At 40.0% G+C, this 22,389-nt stretch overlaps 2 protein-coding genes across 6 annotated transcripts in view; both read left to right on the plus strand.

Moving 5' to 3' along the window:
• The first annotated feature begins 337 nt into the window (after positions 1–337).
• sostdc1a (sclerostin domain containing 1a) lies at positions 338–3,299 on the plus strand. Its single transcript, XM_026184920.2, has 2 exons — positions 338–913; positions 2,248–3,299. Exons 1-2 carry the CDS (start codon positions 709–711, stop codon positions 2,691–2,693), a joined length of 651 nt encoding a protein of 216 aa, XP_026040705.1. The 5' UTR covers positions 338–708; the 3' UTR covers positions 2,694–3,299.
• Positions 3,300–4,096: 797 nt separating this feature from the next.
• The window catches only part of crppa (CDP-L-ribitol pyrophosphorylase A), a 58,540-nt gene continuing 40,247 nt past the window's right edge, over positions 4,097–22,389 (plus strand). For 3 of the 5 annotated variants that reach the window (XM_026184233.2, XM_026184234.2, XM_080308127.1), the window contains exons 1-5: positions 4,097–4,534; positions 6,459–6,732; positions 14,094–14,243; positions 20,646–20,750; positions 21,853–21,898. In XM_026184233.2, coding sequence (XP_026040018.1) covers positions 4,299–4,534; positions 6,459–6,732; positions 14,094–14,243; positions 20,646–20,750; positions 21,853–21,898 — 811 coding nt within the window. In that variant the 5' untranslated portion in view covers positions 4,097–4,298. The remainder of the gene's footprint in view (positions 4,535–6,458; positions 6,733–14,093; positions 14,244–20,645; positions 20,751–21,852; positions 21,899–22,389) is intronic. The other 2 variants (XM_080308130.1, XM_080308128.1) reach the window with 1 other exon arrangement.

Consider the following 22,389-nt stretch of genomic DNA (forward strand, 5'->3'; position numbering starts at 1 on the left):
GACAAAAAGCTGCAATGGACTTCCAATCTAATCAGCATTTCTTGGCTTTTCTGCCCTCCTGTAGCAGATTAAATTAAAGGTTAAGCTCTCTGATATTTGATTTTGGTACGCCGTCTCCAAAGAATACATGCAAACTTGTAATCTTGTTTCCATTCACTTGATTCTGGTATGACAAATGAGATTATAAAGAATTATTCTGAATCATGATGAAATTTCTTTAATGAAATCCCAAAGATAGTTTTACCCACACTGTGCCTGTAATTGCTGTTCTTATTTGGCTGAGTCAGAAATTAGTTTTTATGCCGATAAAGGTCAGAGCTGTGGAAACTTGGGAGCATTATATTTCTGTTTACTGCTGTTTGTTAATTTAGCCCAAACTGAATCTGAATGTTTAAGTGAACCAGCAAAACCTGTTGATGTGCCAACTGCTCACATAATCCCATCATGCTCATCACCCTTTCTGCATACTGTTTAGCTCTCCAAAATGAAAAATAAAAAACTGGGCGGGGTTGTCTTACTGGGGTATACTTTTGGCGACCAATCAAATCTTCTCGATGAAACGCACCTGAGAAGCTGCCAAAGCGAGAGGCGGGCGGGCTATATAAAACCCACTGCCCTCACATGTGTCCCTCAGCATCGGTTCGCTTATAAGAGGCGACTGCTTCTCGTTTCCAACGTTACACACTCTCTCTGTCCCCAAACGCAGCCATGCATCTCAGCGCGCACGAGTCTTGCCATTCCCTCTTCTTGTTTTGCATCCTGCTGAGGAGTTGCCAAGCCTTCAAGAACGACGCAACGGAGCTCCTGTTCTCTCACGTGAGCGCCCCGGTGCCGGAGGTCCAAAGCAACGTCTCCATGAACCGTCCACGAACCGGCGGGAGAGGAGCGGGCAGCGCGGCGCACGACAGAAGCGGTGAGTGGAGTGAAGGGACGCATCTTGTTTCAGAGGACCAGAGGATGCTCCTCTGCTTTGGTATTTTTGGAGTTTGCAATGAAGTTTATTCTGCTTTAAACTTACTTTAGAGAAAAAGGTTCTGCTTTGTTGCAGAATGTGTGTTTTTTTTAAAATTGCTTATTGTAAATTTCTGATGTTTGGAGGTGTTTCGCATGATATGCGAATATATCCTACCATGTGTGCCTTTAGCACATTGTAGACTGTTTTTGCATCTTTAGAAGCTTGAACGTTTTTAATTTATCTAGTTATTCTTCTCTATGAAAAGGTGTTTGCAACTACAACTAAAACCAGTTTATGAAGATCAGGTTATAATGCTTTTTAAACCACAAAGATCAAATGTCTTTTAATCAGGCACTTAATCCCATCATCACCATACTGTTCCCATTTACACATTCCTACATTCTTAAAAGGGATTATTTTACACTAAATCATCACCAGTTTGCAGACATGACTGGAAGCTTATCGGAGTGTCTAGACTGGAAAGACATGGAGCAAATTTAGGGGTGTTATAAAAGGGAAAGATGGGCAGTGAATGCAGTGAATTTGAGCACACCAACCCCCCCCCCCCCCAGTGATATATTGCTCAGTGTAACACACACCTGATTGGCTGGGGTCCAGACAGGGATGCAAGGCTCTATCAGGCCGAGCAGCGGACTGGATGAAAGTGTTCTCCCATACCATTGTGGCGGATTACTAAACAGGGGGAGGGGGTGAAGTGGCAAAAGGAGGGAGAGATCAGGCTGGAGCCTTCCTTCATTCATCAAACACTGTCACTGAGAAGGGAGGGCATTGTATATGGAGTTGTTTCAATGGACTCAAGCTTGGGTTACAGTGACAGAGGGGAGAGCAGTGGGACACTGTTTGTAGCCTACGGGAGAATAATGTTGCTGTACAGAAGTAGACCCGCTTCCCAGATTTAAAGAAGAGAGTTTTTCTGTTTCACAGTGCTGTAATTACTGAAGTAGAAATGTCAGGGTGCTCCTCTTGTATCGTGTGACTTGCCAGAGGCTGCAAAAGGACTTATGACTAGTACAATGGGGGTAATCTTCAATCAGACCAAAAACTAGAGATGCAAAATTGTTCTGCAAGGAAAGCAAAAACTCTAAGTATAGCACTTGATTGGAGCTTTGCAACTGTGAGAATCTTCTGCTTTTATTTTTCACTTTCAAAAAGAGTACACAAAGAAATCTGTGAAGTAACTAATAGTCAAATAATTTGTTGCAGCCCAGTTTCTGTCTAGCTGCCTACATATATTTCTTCATATTCTCACACGTCTTTGTTTCTGCCTACAGAGCAAAGTCAAATTGGATGCAGAGAACTGAGGTCCACTAAGTACATCTCTGATGGTCACTGCACCAGCATCAACCCCATCAAGGAGTTGGTGTGTGCAGGCGAGTGTCTCCCAGCTCAGATGCTGGAAAACTGGATTGGCGGAACCCATGGCAGAAGGTTCTGGAATCGACGGAGCAGCAACCAGGACTGGCGGTGCGTCAATGACAAGACCCGTACCCAGCGCATCCAGCTGCAGTGCCAGGATGGCAGCACAAGAACTTACAAGATTACAGTGGTCACCTCCTGCAAGTGCAAGAGGTACTCGAGACAACACAATGAATCCGGAAACAAGTTTGAGGAGTCGGCCCTGTCGCCACCGAGGCTTCTCCACAAACACAAATCTAAGAGCAAGAGAAGGTCGGGGAAGAACAGGCTGAGTGAAAACTGGCACGAGACTGAACCCTGAGAGACACTGAACATGCAGAGTGACTCTAAACCTCAAGAAGTTTTGTCTCAGTGATGTTAAGACACGACATCCAGAAACAGCAGTTGTGGATTATATGTGTGTGACTGGGACTTGATTTATGTGAACTGGTTCCTCACCATGATGAAGAACTCCAAGCAGGACTCTGAGAACTGTTCTTGACATTTTAATCCACATGCTTAAAGCTAATATGACCAGGACTTGTCTGCAGAATGTTCTCCAGCCATGAACCATGCATAGACTGTCCTCTAGCCCTGTGCATGTGTTCATATAGTCATTTGATATGCAGATGGAGATCTTTAACTAACGAAGCGCCAACACCAATAAACACTACCCAACATCTTAAAATAATATTGTGTAAATAGATGTACATATATAAAATTCATGCTTTATAAAGTATGTCCATTTGTATAAAATTTTACCATGTAAGATTTATGATGTAATATATTTTATTTGGCAGCGAACCTGATAAGTGTGGCTTAAGTGCAGTCAGCATGTGGGTGAATCCTCTGGAAAAAGCTTTGTCATCAATCAGTCGTGTAAAAATAACATTGTATGAAATAAATATCCTTTTTTTTTTTAATCATATGTGTTGTTTCTAGTAGGAATTTTTGGTTTGATGTGTTTCATCTTCAAGAGGGCTCTCATTAAAACTTAAAAAGCCTTGGACATAAAATGCACCAATAAATTTATATTTTTCAGGTAAGAAAGCTGGATGGATTCAGCACTGGCATATAGCATGATTTCTGCCATAAACACATTTCCACCTATCTGCAGTGTAAATGGTCTTGAAACATCTCAGGAATTAGGACCTCCCAGTCCTGACCAGTGGTCCTGCGGACAGGAGCAAATATTTCCCATAATTCTTTTTTGGAATTACTACTTTACTAAAATGGGAAATTAAACACCGTAACGTTTAAATTATACTAATACAAACAATAAATGAAAGAACAGTAGATGAAACTGATTATGATGCTTCTGGACTCAATTAAATAGTTTGAGTATTGTTAACATTAGGGAATTACCGGGCTAATTGTGTTAATCAAAAATAAAAATCCCCTGGACTTTTTTGGAAACCAGAAAGACATACGTACAAATGAATGCATAGAATAAAAAGTACATTATAGGTGCACAAATGTAAGTATTTCTAAAAGTTCTCTCTTTTACATCCTGCGTTTTCCTCTTTAAGGACCACATATTAAAGGGAAAACACTGTTTTCTTACTTTTCTTCAAGTCACATAAACTTCACAAAGCGAAGTTCACAAACTGTTACCTTTAATCCTCTGTTGTGAAGTGTAGTTAACTTTTTAAAATCAAAATAAATACTCTACGAGCTGTTGTAAGTTCATAAATTTTACATTTGCAACTTTCAAACGCTTTTATATTTATTTTGAAGCGTTCACCGGAAGTGTTCGCCATCGATAATCTGCCCGCTTCACAGCGGTGGTTCCCCCTTTTCCTCTTTTCCATCCACGTTTTCGGTATCTTACCCACCCCGCCCATCAGAAGGGAATGGATAGCTTTGGAAAGTAACCTACAGTGAAACCCCTCACACCCCTATCTGTAAACATATTGAGGTCAGTAATATGAACACGCGGGGTGATAACTGTGAACCGCACAGGCCCGCTCATCCCCGGATTTTCACAATGTGCGAGGCCGGGAAGAGCGACCACCACTCGGCAGAACGCTGCGTGGACTTCCCTGTATCGGTGGTTCTTCCTGCCGGAGGCACCGGAGAAAGAACGGGACTACAGACACCAAAACAGTTCTGCACGTTTCTTGGCAGACCGCTCATAAGCTACACTATTCAGGCTTTCGAGAGGTAGGAAACGTCTACGATAGGAGAGGCGACAAGATTCAATCCCCGTTAGTTATTAGGGAGACACGGAAACAGAAGGAAAAATGCCTCAGCTACTACCACCATGGCCGGATTAGTGGCTCGGGTGGCCCATGGGCAATATTTAATCGTTGGGCCCCCGCAGTGCACAGTACAGTCAATATCTGATTGCTCATTAATAATCATATTAAAAATATATATAAATACTGAAATTGGGGGGAATCCTGGTTTCTAATTCAAAAGAAAACAGCTTTGGCAATTTGAGTATTTGCTTTGGCTTCAGCAAATATGGTGGGCATATTCTCCTATTTTGTGACATATGCACAAAAATTGTGGATCATTTCTATTTTCAGTACATTTCCTGGCTTCCATTAGTTATGAAAATAATTTAAAATAGAAAAATATCTCATTCCCACTCATGCATTTTCAGCCCTAATACAGCAGTCATCCCTATCCATTTGAAAAGGAGCTGTACTGAAAAAATCTAAATCTGGTCACTTGTTTTACGCAGTCCTCTATTTGATGTGCAGATGTGGCATACATACATGTTATGCTTTGCAGGCGACTGAACCCTAAGATCAGGTGTACTGTAGAACTTCTATTTTTACAATATATATCGTTATATTGAACAGCCCTATGTACTGATGCAGTATGAGGAAAATAATTACTTGGAAATAAGTTGCATAATATTTTTTTTTGTTCCAGAAGATTTTTCTTTGCATGCATATTGGGATTAGCTAAATTTTGCACAACTGGCAGAGGGGGTCAATTGATAACTTTTTCTCTGTCATGCTCCTTCAGCTTTTCTAGCATGTTAATTCTACCTTTCTTTTTCAACCTATAACAGTCCATTAAGTGTTTGTACCCTTTCACATGCTTTGTCCAATTTGGTGCCTCATTCTGATACACCAGAGACATTTTTGTGACTTATTAACCTTTGTAGGAGTAAAATCTGCTCACTCAATTTTTTTATTTTACTCAATTTATGATTGTCAAAGCATTAGGGTATTTTTGTTCAGCAAACAAACATATTTTCTACAGATTTTTGGCTCAATAACTAAAGTGATGAAAAGATGGAGCTACTCTGTGTTGTGATCATTGTTTGACCTCCATTACAACAATACCAAGACAGCTGGTTTTTGAAATCTGATGTGTCTCCTAGCTTGTTGTCAGTTTATGTGCCTGTCAGAAAATTAACAAGCAGAAAAGACACAGCCTGTGTGCCCCTCCTCGAGGTTACAGGGAGGCTGCCAGGGGTCAGGGGCTGCCAGTTTGCTGGTAAAAAGTGGCTTATTTGAACCCAGAACTTTTATTTTGTTCATGTTTTTCATGCATTTTACAATCAGCTACAGCTGCAGGTAGTACCTTATTAGCTTGGTTTAACATTAAGATCCAAAGCTTTTAATTTTCTATAAAAGATGAGATGATACATTATAGTTATAAAAAAAAGGTGCTGGCTGGCAGATTTTTGAACTAGTGGACATCCACTAGTCCCCCCACTTCACTTCTCCATGCTAAGCTAACGGTCTCTTGGGGCTACTTTCCTATTTAAGTCAAGTATGTGAATTTAATGTAAACTGTTTGCAAGAGAAACAACTATACTATTTTTTACCCAAATGCATATGTTTTACTAAATAATAAGAGTACTTTAAGCTAAAATAAAATTAAAACAAGCATTTTTAGCGTGTTAATTGTCATATAAATATTATACATATTTATATTATACATGTTTAAGTGGTCAGAAAATGTCATCCAGTGTTTTGGGAACTTTTCAAATCTTTCCTGACTTTTTCCACATTACACAGCCTAAAAAATACTAAATATTTGAGTACTTGCAGTCCCAATTCTCCATCTGAGGGCTCAGTTTACAAATCAGGCATTTCTGACCTGATGTTTCTTTTTCTTGCAGTATGCCATGGATCCAAAGCATTGTGGTCGCTGTTGCCAAAGAAAACATGGACCTGATGACGGACATCATCCAGCGGTTTAAGCACAGAAAGGTTCGTGCGGTGCCAGGAGGCTCGACGCGTCACAGGTCGATATGTAATGGAGTCCTGGCTCTGGGTGAGGAGGAGAGGCCAGCAGTGGGCAGACCGAAGGTTGTCATCATACATGATGCTGTTCGGCCTTTTGTGGAGGAGGATTTTCTGTGCAAGATAGCAATGGCTGCCAAGGAACAAGGGGTTAGTGTGACTAAAATGATTAATATTTAAAAGATTAATCACGTATTGGAACCTGACCTGAAATCCACCCAACATGTTGTTACATTTGCTGCTTATTTTGTGTGTTGTTTGGAACAGAGTTTTCATCCTTAGATTGTCTTATTTCCAGCACCTCAAATCTGACCTTTCCTGGAGTAATCTGTTACATGGTCATGTAATCATCCTCTGTGTGTATGTTCCTCTTTTGCTTCTGCCTTGTAATGATTGTTCTTAAAATATCTTCAAATGTTAATATGTACACAAGCTGGCTCATAGCCAGTAAAAAAGAGGGAAGACAACATTGGTTGTGATGCCAGTAATACTTTAATTTGCAAAAGTAAAAAATAATAAACATGACATCTGAGGAATCAGAGGTATAAGTCGTGGCATGGAGGCATAGATAAGTGAAGTGTAAGTGAGGTGGTCTGGGCATCAAAGCAAACAACAAATGGAAACCTGGAGGTGTCATTCCGAGGAGGTAGAGAGAGATGACGCTCAGGCTTACTTGAGGTATAATGCAAACCCTGCACAGATCAGTCAGTGGAATGACTCTGTCCACCACCGAGCCTCTGCAGGAGAAAACCTGGCAAAGTATACAGGAAAGGTACTCGGCCTAACTCGACTCGCTTATCTATAGGGAAAAGAATACAGAGCTAGGGAGCACACAGCTCGGCAGGAAGACTGTAACAATATATACATGAGAGGTAACGAGGGAAGGAGAAACAGATGGGGAACTAAACACTGCTGAAAGCAATCTAGACAACGAGCAGGGGGAAGGTTAAACACAATACAGTAGATGTACACAAGATACAAACAAACCACTATCAAAATAAAACAGGAAATAAAACAACTAAACATGGAAACAGCAAGGCAGTGGAACACTAAAAGGCAAAAGAAAACAGAGACAAGACTGGAGGAACAGAATGGAAACAGCAACTGTTAAGAATAGTAAAGTAAATACTAACCCAAACATAGAACCACAAACCTAAACTGCACGTCCTGAATAATCAGCTAAACACAAACAAGAGCCACTGGGAAAGTATAATACATAAAACCAACATATAAACAATGTTATATTTAAAAATAAACATCAGTCAAACATAAATCACGTCAAAAAAACAATGACAAAAACAGGATATCTGAAGGTGCTACCGTCAACTAGGAAGGAGTCATTACTTAAAGCTAGGTTCTAAAACAAAACTTCCTCATTTTTCTATGGTGTTTCCATCTTCTCTACCCGTCCTGCCACCACCACTTTTGAGTCTTACACTGCCATTACATTAATAGCAGTGTAAGGTTGGACAGCTCTTTTAAACTCGAGAAACAAATCTCCTCTGTGGTAAAAAGCAGTTTCTACCAGCTACGTCAGATATCTAAAGCAAAGCCATAACTTCCTTTGAAGGACCTTGAAAAGCTCATTCATGCTCTTATCACTTCCAAATTAGACTACTAATTCTCTCTACTCGGGCCTCTCATCTTCCTCTATTCACCAGCTCCAGTTAGTTCAAAACGCAGCTGTGCGTCTCTTAGCTGGTACTAGAAATTCTGCCCACATCACACCAGTTTTAGCCAACCTACATTGGCCCCCCGTTGATTATCGTATCAATTTCAAAATTCTTTTGCTTACCTTTAAAATTTTAAACAATTTGGCTCCCAGCTATCTATGCGAACTCCTTCATTTGTATATCCCTAACAAGGCACTTAGATCTTCCAATCAAAAGCTCCTGACGCAACCGAGGTCTCGTCTGAAGTCCAGAGGTGATCGGGCCTTTGCAGTCATAGCTCCCAGACTCTGAAATAACCTCCCTCCTTATATTCGTTCTTCCGAGTCTTTTAAATTGCGTCTTAAAACGTATTATTTTAGTCGGGCTTTTGATTCAAACTAGTATGTTATTTCGTGGCTAGTTTTTGTTTCAAACAATTGTCATATTGTTTCCTGCCCTCCTTTTAACTGTTTCTTTTGTATTCTGTCTTATGCTATTGCTCTGACCGACTGTGAAGCACTTTGGTCAACTTTGTTGTATTATTATGTGCTATGGAAATACATTTTGATTTGATTTGAATAATAGTGGCATCATTAGGACAGATGTCATTAGATGTGAAGGTTAAGTACCACATGACTGTAAACGCATACAAAACAGCAGAGTGTATCTAACAGCGATGGCAGGTTGAAGGCAGGATTGGACACCACTGGTGTGTCTGCTATGTGCTCAGCAGACACTGGGTTTGCGGTGAAACCCAGTGTCTGCTGAGCATACACAGTTATTTTCATTACAAACGTGTTCTCTGTTGTCGTAAACAACACACCTAGGGCCTGTTCTTCGTACCGCGCTAAGTGAGTTAGCTGGATTAGATTGTTGACGATTTCGCGTGATCCTGGATCGTTCGGTTCCCCGAAGCTCATCCGGGACTTGCTGTCATAGCAACAGAGCCGTAAGCGTAAACCTGCTCGGGAGCAGGTTTACTTTATGTAAACAGGATTAGATCGCGGCCACGCAGGTATGTCCACTTCATTTATACGAAAGCAACAGCGATATTCCACCACTGTTTCACCATAAATAAATAACATCAATGTAACTAAAGATAATGCAGCACCTGATCCTTTTATTGATGTCACACAGATACATACAGGTCATTTCCTAAAAAAGGGAAATGTACTATTAACATTCTATTACATGTATGTGATTATTACAGATGTAATTCATATTTCAGAGTAGTAATTGTAAATTACTTCGTGTAATCAAGATGAGAGACCACGGCTATAAAAGCCAAGGTGGATTTCGGAAGTCTGTCGCAGTCATATCCTGTCCGTTTACGCGAGCCACCCATTGCGGAAGGTGCAAGATTGATAAGGAGAGTCCTCAGAATTCAGCATATATTGCGGGACAGACAGGATCCTTTAGCTCAGCGCGACAGTGTGCTCATTGAGAGATATCGATTTTCCCGTGAGGGTATTATTTACTTAACCAACTTGTTGACGAGGGGGTGCAGGACCACCACCTGTCTTTTTTTTGCTCTGCCCTTTTCTTGGTTGCTGTTATGAACAAACAGATTATTTCAGGGTCTCTTTCCAAGAGACGAAAAGCAATATAAGTGATAGATATTACCATTCTATAGAATATTCTTATATTTCACTTTTACTTGTTCCCATGTTCTAGTGGGTCCTGTTGTGGCTCTAATGTGAAAGAGGATATAATATAACAATATAATATAATGTAATATAATATTGGATAATATAGTGTAATATAATAAATCTACCCTACCGCCTGCTGGTGTTGGCCAGAGGGGCCGATGGCGCGATATGGCAGCCTCGCTTCTGTCAGTCTGCCCCAGGGCAGCTGTGGCTACACCTGTAGCTGCCTCCACCAGTGTGTGAATGTGAGAGTGACTGAATAGTGGCATTGTAAAGCGCTTTGGGTGCCTTGAAAAGCGCTATATAAATCCAATATATTATTATTATTATTATTAAATTACTTACGAGTTTAATTTGTCAGCAACTTTCTGCCAGCCCTCTCTCCTTGCTTTTGCAGCCTTTGCAGTGTTCCCTTGCGTTCTGATTTAACTCTGAAACTCCTGAAATCCCTCACTCAGGAGTTCTTGCTCTGCTGCCGAAAAATACCGAGCCGAGCGCACTCCTTCGACATTTTCGCCGACCAATCAGAGGGTTGCCGATCACTGTTTCTGCTATCGATGCGTATCCCCTTTTACGGCACCCAGTGATCGCACATTACTTCATCCAGCTGTACTAATCGTCAACAGCAGGTGTGTTCGGGGAACCGGATTAGCGCGCTCACGGTTAGCGCGATGGTTTGGTCTTGGATGTTTCATTTGATCTTGGATGTAGTAAGCGACGTACGAAGCACAGGGCCCTAGAAGAAGAACGACTATTAGTGGCTCTAGCTGAATTTCCCATTAATTGAATTCCCCAATGAATGAGGTGAATTTCCCATTGATTTTCTTCACTGAAACATAAAAAATTTATAAATCTATGAATTTTAAGTCTTAAACCAAAACAACAACAAAAAACAACTGCAAGGTGACTTATGACTTAAAAAAGACATATTTATGTTTAACAGTAAAGGAACGACACATCCCATAACTCATTACAAATCCCAGCGTCCACAACAAACAACTTCCAACCTTCTCAAATGTAATCCTGTCCATTACTGCAATGTTAATATGGTTAATATTAATGTTGTATAATAAAAATTATTTATATAAACACCCAGCACGCCCCTGCGGGCGGTTTATCCTTCAAGCTCGGGTCCTCTACCAGAGGCCTGGGAGCTTGAGGGTCCTGCGCAGTATCTTAGCTGTTCCCAGGACTGCGCTCTTCTGGACAGAGATCTCCGATGTTGTTCCCGGGATCTGCTGGAGCCACTCGCCTAGCTTGGGAGTCACCGCACCTAGTGCTCCGATTACCACGGGGACCACCGTTACCTTCACCCTCCACATCCTCTCGAGCTCTTCTCTGAGCCCTTGGTATTTCTCCAGCTTCTCGTGTTCCTTCTTCCTGATATTGCTGTCATTCGGAACCGCTACATCGACCACTACGGCCATCTTCTTCTGTTTGTCTACCACCACTATGTCCGGTTGGTTAGCCACCACCATTTTGTCCGTCTGTATCTGGAAGTCCCACAGGATCTTAGCTCGGTCATTCTCCACCACCCTTGGGGGCATCTCCCATTTTGACCTCGGGACTTCCAGGTTATACTCGGCACAGATGTTCCTGTACACTATGCCGGCCACTTGGTTATGGCGTTCCATGTATGCCTTGCCTGCTAGCATCTTGCACCCTGCTGTTATGTGCTGGATTGTCTCTGGGGCATCTTTACACAGCCTGCACCTGGGGTCTTGCCTGGTGTGATAGACCCCAGCCTCTATGGATCTTGTGCTCAGAGCTTGTTCTTGTGCTGCCATGATTAGTGCCTCTGTGCTGTCTTTCAGTCCAGCTTTGTCCAGCCACTGGTAGGATTTCTGGATATCAGCCACCTCCTCTATCTGCCGGTGGTACATACCGTGCAGGGGCCTGTCCTTCCATGATGGTTCCTCGTCTCCCTCCTCTTTCTTGGGTTTCTGCTGCCTGAGGTATTCACTGAGCACTCGGTCAGTTGGGGCCATCTTCCTAATGAATATATATATATATATATATATATATATATATATATATATATATATATATATAAAAGGCAGAATAAAGTCAGAATAAATTAAATAATCTTTATAGTAAGGTAAAACACACAGATTTCTTTCGGCAAGTTTCACTTTGCTGGTGCATAGTTGTGTATTTAAATCTCAGAAATTGTCATATCATGAAAAATCTGGTACGTATTCAGGAAACCTCTGTTTTCATCACAGGAGAGAGAAAGATCTTAATCCTCCTGCAAAAAGAGGAAAAACCACGAAAGCCACTCGTTCCTCACGCTTGGAAAGCGTACCTAAATGAAATTGCAACTTTAGTGCATACTTCATTTTTTCTTGTGCTTTAGCAGAAAACCAGAGAAGGCCAATTAAAGCACATGGTGTAAACACATCAGACATCCTGCTGTTTTATTTTTCTGTGAGGAGTACAAGAAAGTTAGCCACACACTAAAATACAAGAAGTTCAAGTTCTCCCGTCAAAGAAAAACCAAAGTGTTTTTGATTGCACCTTTCACTCACCCCTTTAAAACCAGATGAATCCATCTTCTCATAAACTGTTTATGAGACCGACAGCTCCATTGCTCTTGGCGGTGGTGTTTATGTCACTGGTAACATGCAGAAAACATTTAGGCCGAAGCCACGGCCTCGTTGATGAAGAAACTCACAGATTAGCTCCATTATGAGTCATGATTGAAGAACCCAAACTGAGAGAGGTCACACAGGTTATGAAAAAAGCAAGCGCTCCTTTACACAGGTCAAACATTTGTGGTGTTTCTGAGAGTCCATGCGTGCTATGTGACGTGCATTCACAGCGGGCGATCTGGTCTTCATTATCCTGCCTGTGTCCACGCTCATGATAGAAAGCCTGTCTCTACTAAAACGTAACAGATTAATTTTGATTCTAACAGCGTGTGTAACATGCAGAAACACATGTTTGCTTTCCTTTCATTTGTTTCTTCCACACAGGCTTGCTGAATGCCTACTCCTGGAGTCTGTCTTCAATCTGCCACAGAGAGATGAAAATATTATCTCAGAAGTTGTTATAATTTTAAATATCCAAGGGAGGAAGTGCAGAGTGTGTAGTGCGTACTCTGGCTGTTCTGGTTACGATGGATTTATTGTTACTGTGAAGCTGCCAGCTCATGTGATCAAGGAAATGTTCTGTCCTCGAAATTTTCACTCTTGGCTGAAAAATAATCAGAATTATTTGATGAAAAAATATCTGAAGTGAAGGCCAGTTTACTACTTGTATAGTAATATTTCATGATTCATGTACATGTTTAGTAATATTGTTTTAAAGGTCACACTTTGATCATAAAGGGCAAAAGTTATACTAAAGCGTTGACATTAACTCACTATAGACTTTTGCTTTGATGGAAGGTAACTGCATGTGCTAGAAAAACTCTGATTTTCCTCTTTTAAGTGTTTCTGTCTGTTCCTCTCTCTGTTCTGTAGAACTGTATAGTCACACAGTATTTGGTCAGACTGATTTGTGGCACCATCAGCTCATTGCACACTGCCTTGTGTGAATATTTTTGGTTCCCTTGAGTGTGTCTAAGTATGTGTACATGTGAATGTACTTATTCACGACATTTACCTTAAATATTTGGATTTAATTGTGCCTTACTTATGCGTTTGGAAGCAAATGTGATCCTTGTCTTATTGAGGATTTTCCTGTCTAGATATTTTAATTTTTCTGTGTATTTTTGCATGAATATGTTGATAGATATGTATCAGTGTGCTCCCAGTATGCTTTCTCGTAAAAGGCTTTTTGTTTTTTCTCTAGTCTCCCTTCAAAAACTATTAACTCATTCACTGCCAGCCATTGGCAGTGAATGAGTTAAACCCATTGACTCATTCACTGCAATTGACGGCTATAGACGTCAATGGCAGTGAATGAGTTAAAAATTGTTAGAAGCATCTGTGATAGTTTTTACAGCGAGCTTTATGGCAGTCAGGTATATATGTATGCAGAAATGTTCCATACATATGCATGCTAACTGTGAAATTACATTCCAGAGCTCAAGATAACACTGCTTTTATAGCATGAAATTATTTCATGTTCTTTTGAAGATAGTTTGGGACTGACTTCATTGTTTACAGAGCTTTTCTTGTTCTCTTTTTTCTCTTATACATTCTGTCCTTGTGAACTATTGAGCACAAATACGTTAACCTAAATGCTTTGTCTTTTGTCCAAACAGGCAGCGGGAGCTATCCGACCTCTTGTTTCCACAGTAATCGCCACCACATCCGAGGGCTACCTAGACCACTCTTTGGAGAGAGCCAAGTACAGAGCCAGCGAGATGCCTCAAGGATTTACATATGATGTCATCTCTCAGGCCTATCAGAGGGTAGGACCTATACTCTGATGTATCTTTAACAAACAAATGGGCTGTTTGAGGCATCTTGTTTTGGGTCTTTCTGGTTTGATGCAGTTATATGCACGATAAAAAGAAACCTGACATTCTGTATTTAGCTAAGATTTCAGTTTACAAAAAGGAAAATACGAAATACTTGGCTGTCAAGTCTTGCTGTAAACACAGGTCTGTGTGCGACCATTTCTGTAACACCCACTTCACACATTGATTGGTCAAGTGTGGGAGGTGGAAAAACAAGCTGGATTTGAGCTTTTCTTTTTCTTGTAGTTTGTTTTGTAATTCCTTTCAGGACAGAGCGTCTGTAACTGTGTGCCTTTTTCACCATATTTGGCTCTTTTCTGTGAAGGCTGGCTCCTCACCCCACTTTCAAAGGTGACTGAGGGTACACATCAGTTTAAATATTGATGTTTAACCACAGTTTATCTCTTCCAGTTTTGGTCTTTGTTTTTCCACCTTGTACTTCATACACAACGTTCACATTTTGGACAGAGAAGAAATATGGTTTGAAAGACGAGTGAAAGAAGCCATCTATGTCCACTGTGAACGGCCATCTTTGAACAGAGGCGGTGGTTTACGGCACCAACTGTCTGCCATCTATAATCCAGTTTTGAGATCCCTGCTCAGACCCCTTAATGTCCACTCACATCCTGGGCCTGTTGACCTCAGGAAATCACATGATAGGGTGGGGCTAGACTTCACAATGGGTTCACTTGAAACCCTGGTTGATTGTGATCTTCAGACCTTGGCTTGTGTGTGGTAGAGGATCAATAGGGGGTCCATGACCCTCTCGGGGGACACTCCCATAGGGCTTAAAATCTGGGACTCTTTACCAATTGCTCTTAGAGCTGAAGAAGCTTCTTGGATGAGAGATGAAACGTCTTCAAGAAATCTGAAGAAGTCTAGACACTTTTCTTTCCAAGGTCCTTAGACTGTTTTGCTAAAGATTAATTTTAGCTGTTAGTACAATGGTATTTTCAACCAGAGAAAATATTACTTGATGCCACAGAATTGTCGCAACTTTATAAATAACAATAGAAATTTCCTTAGCCCAACCTCATTGATTTTCCAGTGGATTCCCCTATCTTTTAAGAAACTTCCTTTTGATTTGCTGCTGCATGTAAATAGAAAGTAGTGGTCCTTCTATGCTCGCAGTCGGAGCTTGTTGCCTGAGATGAAAAAAGTAAAAGTACATTTTTGTATAAATTTTGTATAAACATATCACAGGATAGATGGTTAAGTCCTGCAGGCATGTGTGACTTATTTGTGGTGTCAAATAATTACTAAAAACCATCTGGGAAATCTTCTAAAATGACAGATTGAGATTTATGCACTAAAGCTTACATGAGTTGGATGACAAAGGGCTTTATGATTCCCATACATCATAACGGACCCTTATAGTCCTTCATGGTTCAGCTGATATGCCAGAACCTGCAGGGTTTTACTCTGAAGAGCTTGTGGCATGGGTGCTATCACTTTCTCTTGGCCTCATCTGCATCTAGGAAAGAAATCACACACGATTATATTCTGCCACAGTGCAGAAGATTAGTTTGTGGAACAAAAGTGAACAAAGGCTAAGTTGGAAAAATGGTAACATAGGACTGAAATTACACGGAACGTCTAGGTGGATTCAGATTAATGTTCTCGCATGTATAGGGTGTTTTACTATGTGTACCTGAAAAATGGAAAGAATTATACGCTGACGTAAACTGTAAATGCATTAATTGTTCTGTGAAAGCAGAAGTTTATTGCTAAAACGTAGTGGGCCAACGAAATGTGAAACTTAAGTCGATGAAGTTGACCTTATTTATTTTTCAGACGCTTCCAGTTTGCTATTTCAACCTTTACTTCATTAGATGGTTCTTCCGATAGCCACTTTTTTCAAGGGCACGGCAAACTTTGAGCTAAGACGTTAAGTATGCCTTAAATTGGAGCGCTGTGTGTCTGCAGTTATTTTTACTCCTGGCACACATGGATCTTCAGATTGCTCTGAGAGGCCTGTTGGCTTTGGCCTTCTCAGAAAATGAGCTCACTTTTCTGCAGTATTTTCAAGGCACACTGGAGAAGGAGGTCAAGTAAGATTGCGTCCCCCTCGCCTCCTTTTCAAACTTTTCAAAAGAAGGGAAAGTGTAAGGTATCTGTCAGGTTAAGACTCTAGGACATGCACATGAAAAATCTCTAGAGCTGCTCATTTGTAGCGTGACATCTATTGAAAGCAGAAGAACTCAGGGCTGAAAAGACAAAAGGGAGGACACTTTATCCAGTCCCCAGCAAGAGCCTTTGTACCAGGAGAAAATGCTAAAGGTTAAATTACCACAAAACCAAGAGCATATTTCTGCTGTAATTTCTCTCTGCAGTTCCATGGTCCCAGATATAAAAGACTCCCCTCTCTTTTATAGCTTGATAAAATATTACCCTGCTATAATCTCAGGTAGCCTGAATTTGTCTTTGTAGTAGAGAAAACCTCATCGCCTCAATCCAAACTTGCATGTGATCTTCAGAAACGGAGCCAGCAAAGCACAAATAAAATATTCATTGGTAAAATTAACTCTAATGAGTTTAGGGAGGGAAATGACACAGAGTAACAAGGACATAAAAACACTAGAACATTAGTCTAATTGCTCTAATCAGCATAGTTTCCAGCAACAGACAGCAAAAAATCTCATATAAACCCATTGCACTTTACCTGCTTTGACCCAAACAGCAAGCAGACACAGTTAGTGAAGAATTTAGCAGCTAAATATGGAAGTATTTTCCTTGGAGTTGATATTGTTATTCAGTGCTGTTTAATGTTGGTTCGTATCTGCTGGATGTGTTCTTAAGCAACTCTTTGCTATAACCCAAGGTCTTTTTTGCCTAATTAAAGCTAAACTTTTTATTTTTTAAACTGAAATAATAAAAACTAAGTAAAACAGTACTGTGTTCTTAAGATAGCTAATTAAAATTAAATGTATGTATAGACAATGACTTGAGTTTTAGTCTCGGTCAATTTAGTCAAAACAAGAAAACCATCCTGAGGAGGCTTTAGTGATTATCTTTATTGCAACTGTGACCTTTACATTACTGTGAGTCGGTCATTTTTAATGTAATCCATGTTTTCAGACACTTAAATTGTGCCGCTGAAAACTACACTACATGGACAAAATTACAGCACCTATTAATCTCTGAATTCAGGTCTTTTCAGTCCCATTGCTGCAGGTGTATACATTCAGTGACCTAGCCATGCAGTCTGGAGGAACAGTAACTGCATGTGTATATAAAACCTGCAGATAGTCAGATTAACAGTATTTTGTCTCTATCTGCCATTCTGCAATTCATCTCATGTAAACAATAACGTGGCGCACAGCGTGACGTGAAAAAAGGCACATACCTTTGACGTTGCGTGATGAACTCTGTATTCCTCGTCCACACGTAAACGCAAAAAATGAGTTTTAAAAAATCTCAGTTTTCAGTGATTCGAAACGCCGTTTACGTGTGGACGAAAGACCCAAACAGCTGCGTTTTTAAAAATACCCATGTAGGTGTGGACGTATTGTAAGAGTTAGTAATGTATTTTATTACTACCTCTAATTTATTGCAGTTTACTTGTATCTGCTTAATTGTTTACTAAATGGTTGAGGTGTGAAATAAACCACAATGGAGTTTGAAAGGTGAGGGGGCGCGAACATTTTTATTGTAAAACCAAGGGGGGCCTAGCAAAAAAAGTTTGGGAACCACTGGTCTACAGAGTTCATGAAATCTGAGTGTGGTACTGTAATATATTGTGTAAGTGAAGTGACAGACCACATAGAGTTACAGAGTGACTGAGTGCTGAAGCATACAGGGAATAAAAGACTTTGGTAACACTGTAATTGCAGAGATCCTATCCTACACTGGTATTAACATCAGCATAAAACTGTGTGCAGGGACCTTCAAGGCATGGGTTTCCATTGTCAAGCAGCTTCTGTAGGCGTAATGTGTAGATGGCCAATGCTTTTTTCCATGTAGCGTATACTCCAACCTAAACTAAAACTCACGCTGTAACATATAAGAGTAAAACTAAAGCTAAAGTCTTTCAAAACAATGAAAACTAAACTGAAAGAGGGATAATCTCTCTGGAAGCTAAGTTGAATTGCAAACAAAAAATCCCTAAACTATAAAACTCAAACCAAAAAACCCGATTCACTAGGTTACTTTTAAGATCCACCAGTCTTTGAAGTCCTTACACTGCAGTGTAAAAAAGATACAGTTGTGAGACGTACAATTTTGGTCATTCCTTTAACAATTTATTTATTGTTATAGGAATTTCTTTCAGGCGAAAACCTCAGAGCCTGCTAACCTTTTAACCTCGACAAAATAACCAAAAAAAGCTCCTCTAAAACCTCTGTACACCACATCTTCAGCAGCAAATAAAACATTTCACATCTCCCACAACAATGTGGGAAAATGTCTTATGAACCTGATGAAACCAGTGTTGCACATTTTAAATCTTATTTCAGAAAGATAAGAGGGTTACAATTCCAAGAGCGCATTAGCCAAAGAAAACAACGTCCTGTGAAGCATCCGTTGAAAAATGTGGTGACGGCAGCTTTGTTTTATGAAACCTTTACTGTGTAAACATTGTCACAGTATGGAGAGTGAAATAAAAGGCTCCAGATATGGAAATCTTTTCAGCTGAACGTCTAACCTGTGTTGCACAAAGCCAACTTATCTGAGGAGCGCCCAGAGGAAAGAAGTACCTTATTTAGCAATTTGCACATCATACCAGCAGTACATAATAAATTAGATTGTACCTGAAGTCTTTTAGTAATAAAAATGTAAGATAATTCTTAAACACAGGTGCACTAAGTTAACTAAAATCTTTCAAACCAATAAAAAGAGTCAACGCAAGAAGTATCTATAAGAACTGTTTCACATTTGGTGCTTCTGCTTAGCGTAGAAATCGTAGAAGTCATCATTTAGTTCGCTAGTTTAAGAATTTGGTGCACAATGAACTTTCTCAACAACTACATGTAAAATCTCTAGGAAATTTGGGTTGGAAATGAAATGTCTCCAGGGGGTTGTTTATTATGATTTTGGTAATTGGTATAATCAAGTTTAGGTTCCCCATAGGCCATGGACAAGCATCTCAAGGTATAATGACCACATGTCCACAAATACTGGGAACAATAGTAGAAGCCAAAAATCAAATTTTCTGGCTGATGTGAAATTTACTGAGTTAATTAATTCTTCACGTTCCTCAGAGGATAAACAGTTTGGATGTGTTTTTGATGTCCCAAGACAAGATATTTCTCTCTGGCAGCACATATGATTTAAAACTCCAAACAATACAACAAGTGATTGATTAAGCCACTCAGTGGTTGCTCTTCAAGCTTTTTGTTTTGATTTAGGCAACATTTGTTTTACTGTAGGTGTTGAAGATTGGATCAATGAAGAAAAGTAATGCTGTTTGCTTTCTGCATGGGCTGCTTTTCACAAAGACTGCTTGAAAATGGCTCTTGTCTGGTATAATTCTGATATTAGCTGGCATGGTGAAAACGGTTTTGGCAGTCACTGTCTGAGATTTCACAACAAAGGCATGAATCTAATATTTTTAGCCCCTCTACTATAGATTATGTCTAAAAGATGGATGTAGCCATGATGACTTCATCAAAGGACTGGATAAGTGTGTGTTTTAACAATGCCGTGGGTTTTTTTTTTTTAAGGTAGAGATGACCATATTTTGCTGCTGGCAGTACCTGCTAATTGGTGCAAGATTCGAGCACATACTATTTGGATGCTCTCTACTTCAAAGCGCACTATATTAATTCAATTAAGAAAGCTTCCAAAGGCCCCAGCACCACAAACACAGGCTGAGAGTTGTGGGTACGACTGTTAATCAAAGTGGTCCACACCCTTATCTAACAAAAATAGAGACCTTAACAACATTCAGACTGGTGAGTTATAATTTACTCACTGAAATATTCTTAATGAAATGTTATGAAGTAGGAAACTACCCATACCTACCTGTAAACCTGCTTATTTCTGCTCTAAAGTTGGGCATTTTAACCTGGTAGTTTATGGGAACTAAGTCAGGCAGCCTCAAGTGTCCAGCTGGAGGAATTGCAGTTTTTGACATTTATGTGTTGGATTCATTTTTCAACCCTGAGGTTTCTGCTTGTCCTTTACTGGCTCTTTAAATATGAGTAATCGTCCTGTTACTCAACTCAGATTGTGGTAAAAGGAGGATTACAAAACAGAACATTTTCAAACTTTTGTAAAAATCTGTTAGTAAGAACATATTTTATGTGAAGCAGAGCATACACTGTGGTGGTACCTTCATTCCGCTGAGTTTGATGGAAATACACTGGTGTCAGCGACCGTCCACAGCATCTGCTCTCTCTTGTGTCCCCTCTGCAGTGCAGTGAGTCAGACTTCGAGTTTGGCACAGAGTGTCTCCATCTGGCTCTGCAGTACTGTGGCACCAATGCCAAGCTCATTGAGGGTCCGCCAACACTGTGGAAGGTGAGCTCGCCAGGGGCCTGCTTTGGGTTTGGGATCGAGGATTTTGTGACATTTTGGCTAGCACAACTGCACGCCACTGATTTATCAAATGAGTAAAGATAAATCATGAATTGAAAGTTTGTGGGTGCTGGCAAAAAAGGAAACACACATAAATTGACTGTGACATCCAGGATAAGCATATAGAAATTAGGCTAACTACTGTATTAATGTTTTCTTCTCAGTTTTCTGTGTGATCCATTCTTAATGACGTGTGTTTTTTTAGTTAGACGTAATGTTAACTTGATATGAAGGCAATTTGGTTTTACATGCTGAAGGCTCTGCTCCATTATAACAGGTTGAATTTACTTTGCGGTGCTCAAAGCAGCACAACAGTGACCCACTGAGTCAGAGTTACGATGGATCGCTAACCCTTTTTTTAGCAGGTAGTTTGAATATTTATGGAGTCAAAAACTAAATCAAGAATCGTACATGTGTTATGAAACTGTGAGATAATGCATTACAAAACAGAGTGTAGTCTCAGATGATATTGTTTTTGCACAAGGGATACATTTGTGGTGTTGTTTGAGCACCTCAGTTTTACTTTCAAAGTAGGAACATATTCTATGGCAAACTAACAGAAGTGCTATCTTCTTCAGTCAAATAAATTTTCTAAATACTTAAAATGCTGCTTATTCCACTGGAAGTTACAGAGTTACTATCATATTGTCTCATTTGAATAATCTTTAGAGATGTGAAAGTGCATCATGACATAAAAACTGGAGGAAAGTCCAAATCTGAGGTCCAAATCATTGATTGAAGCTAAACGGGTTGTTGTTGTTGTTTTTGGAAAAACACATGTATGGCTTGTTTTGTATTTGATGAACACATTAATTTTACTCAGAGAATATTTCTAATAATCTGAGAAAACCTTTAAAAAGCAACATAATCAGCTCAATTGTCAGTGTAGCTCACAGATAAGATTCCAGCGAGTTTCTGGGAGCAGATATCTGAAAATCTCTGCACATAAAACTGAAACAATGTGCACAGATCTCCATAAATAAAACGTTCCTTTCTCTCATTTGGGTAAACTGACTGGATAAACCCAAGTTATTTTGTCCTCCAGGTGACCTACAAACGGGATTTGGCTGCCGCAGAGTCCATTATCAAAGGTGAGTTTCTTTTGTGGATATGCTTTCATAGAACTTCCTGTATGTACAGTACAAAGTACAATAGTTTTTCATCCTCTTACTTATATAAAATGTGTATGCTGACAGGTAGACATGAATGGTTGATTCCACTAGGTCTTCTCACACAGGTTAAATGGTCAGAAATAAGCAGTGTAGGAGTGTCTACATTCTTTTTGTGTGGTCTGGAGTTGTGAATAGGTGACATTGAATTAAAATAGGCTATTGTTTTCAAAGGAAGAAATTCTTTGTAGTATTGTTTAGCCTGGGATGAACACTATGGATTTACACAGTCAGTGAGTACTATAGAAAGCAAGTCAGGACAAGGGAGACTATCATAATCAGAGAAATGGAAATAAACACAGCACTATATTTCACCCCGCCAGCACCTGGACCAACAAGTACCTGTTTGATGATGACATAAGTGATTATTCTCAGAGCCTCTGAAGTGAATGAATTCATTGTTTGATTTTTAG

This window comes from Astatotilapia calliptera, chromosome 11, assembly GCF_964374335.1.
Source record: "Astatotilapia calliptera chromosome 11, fAstCal68.1, whole genome shotgun sequence".
In the NCBI taxonomy this organism is placed as follows: Eukaryota; Metazoa; Chordata; class Actinopteri; order Cichliformes; family Cichlidae; genus Astatotilapia; species Astatotilapia calliptera.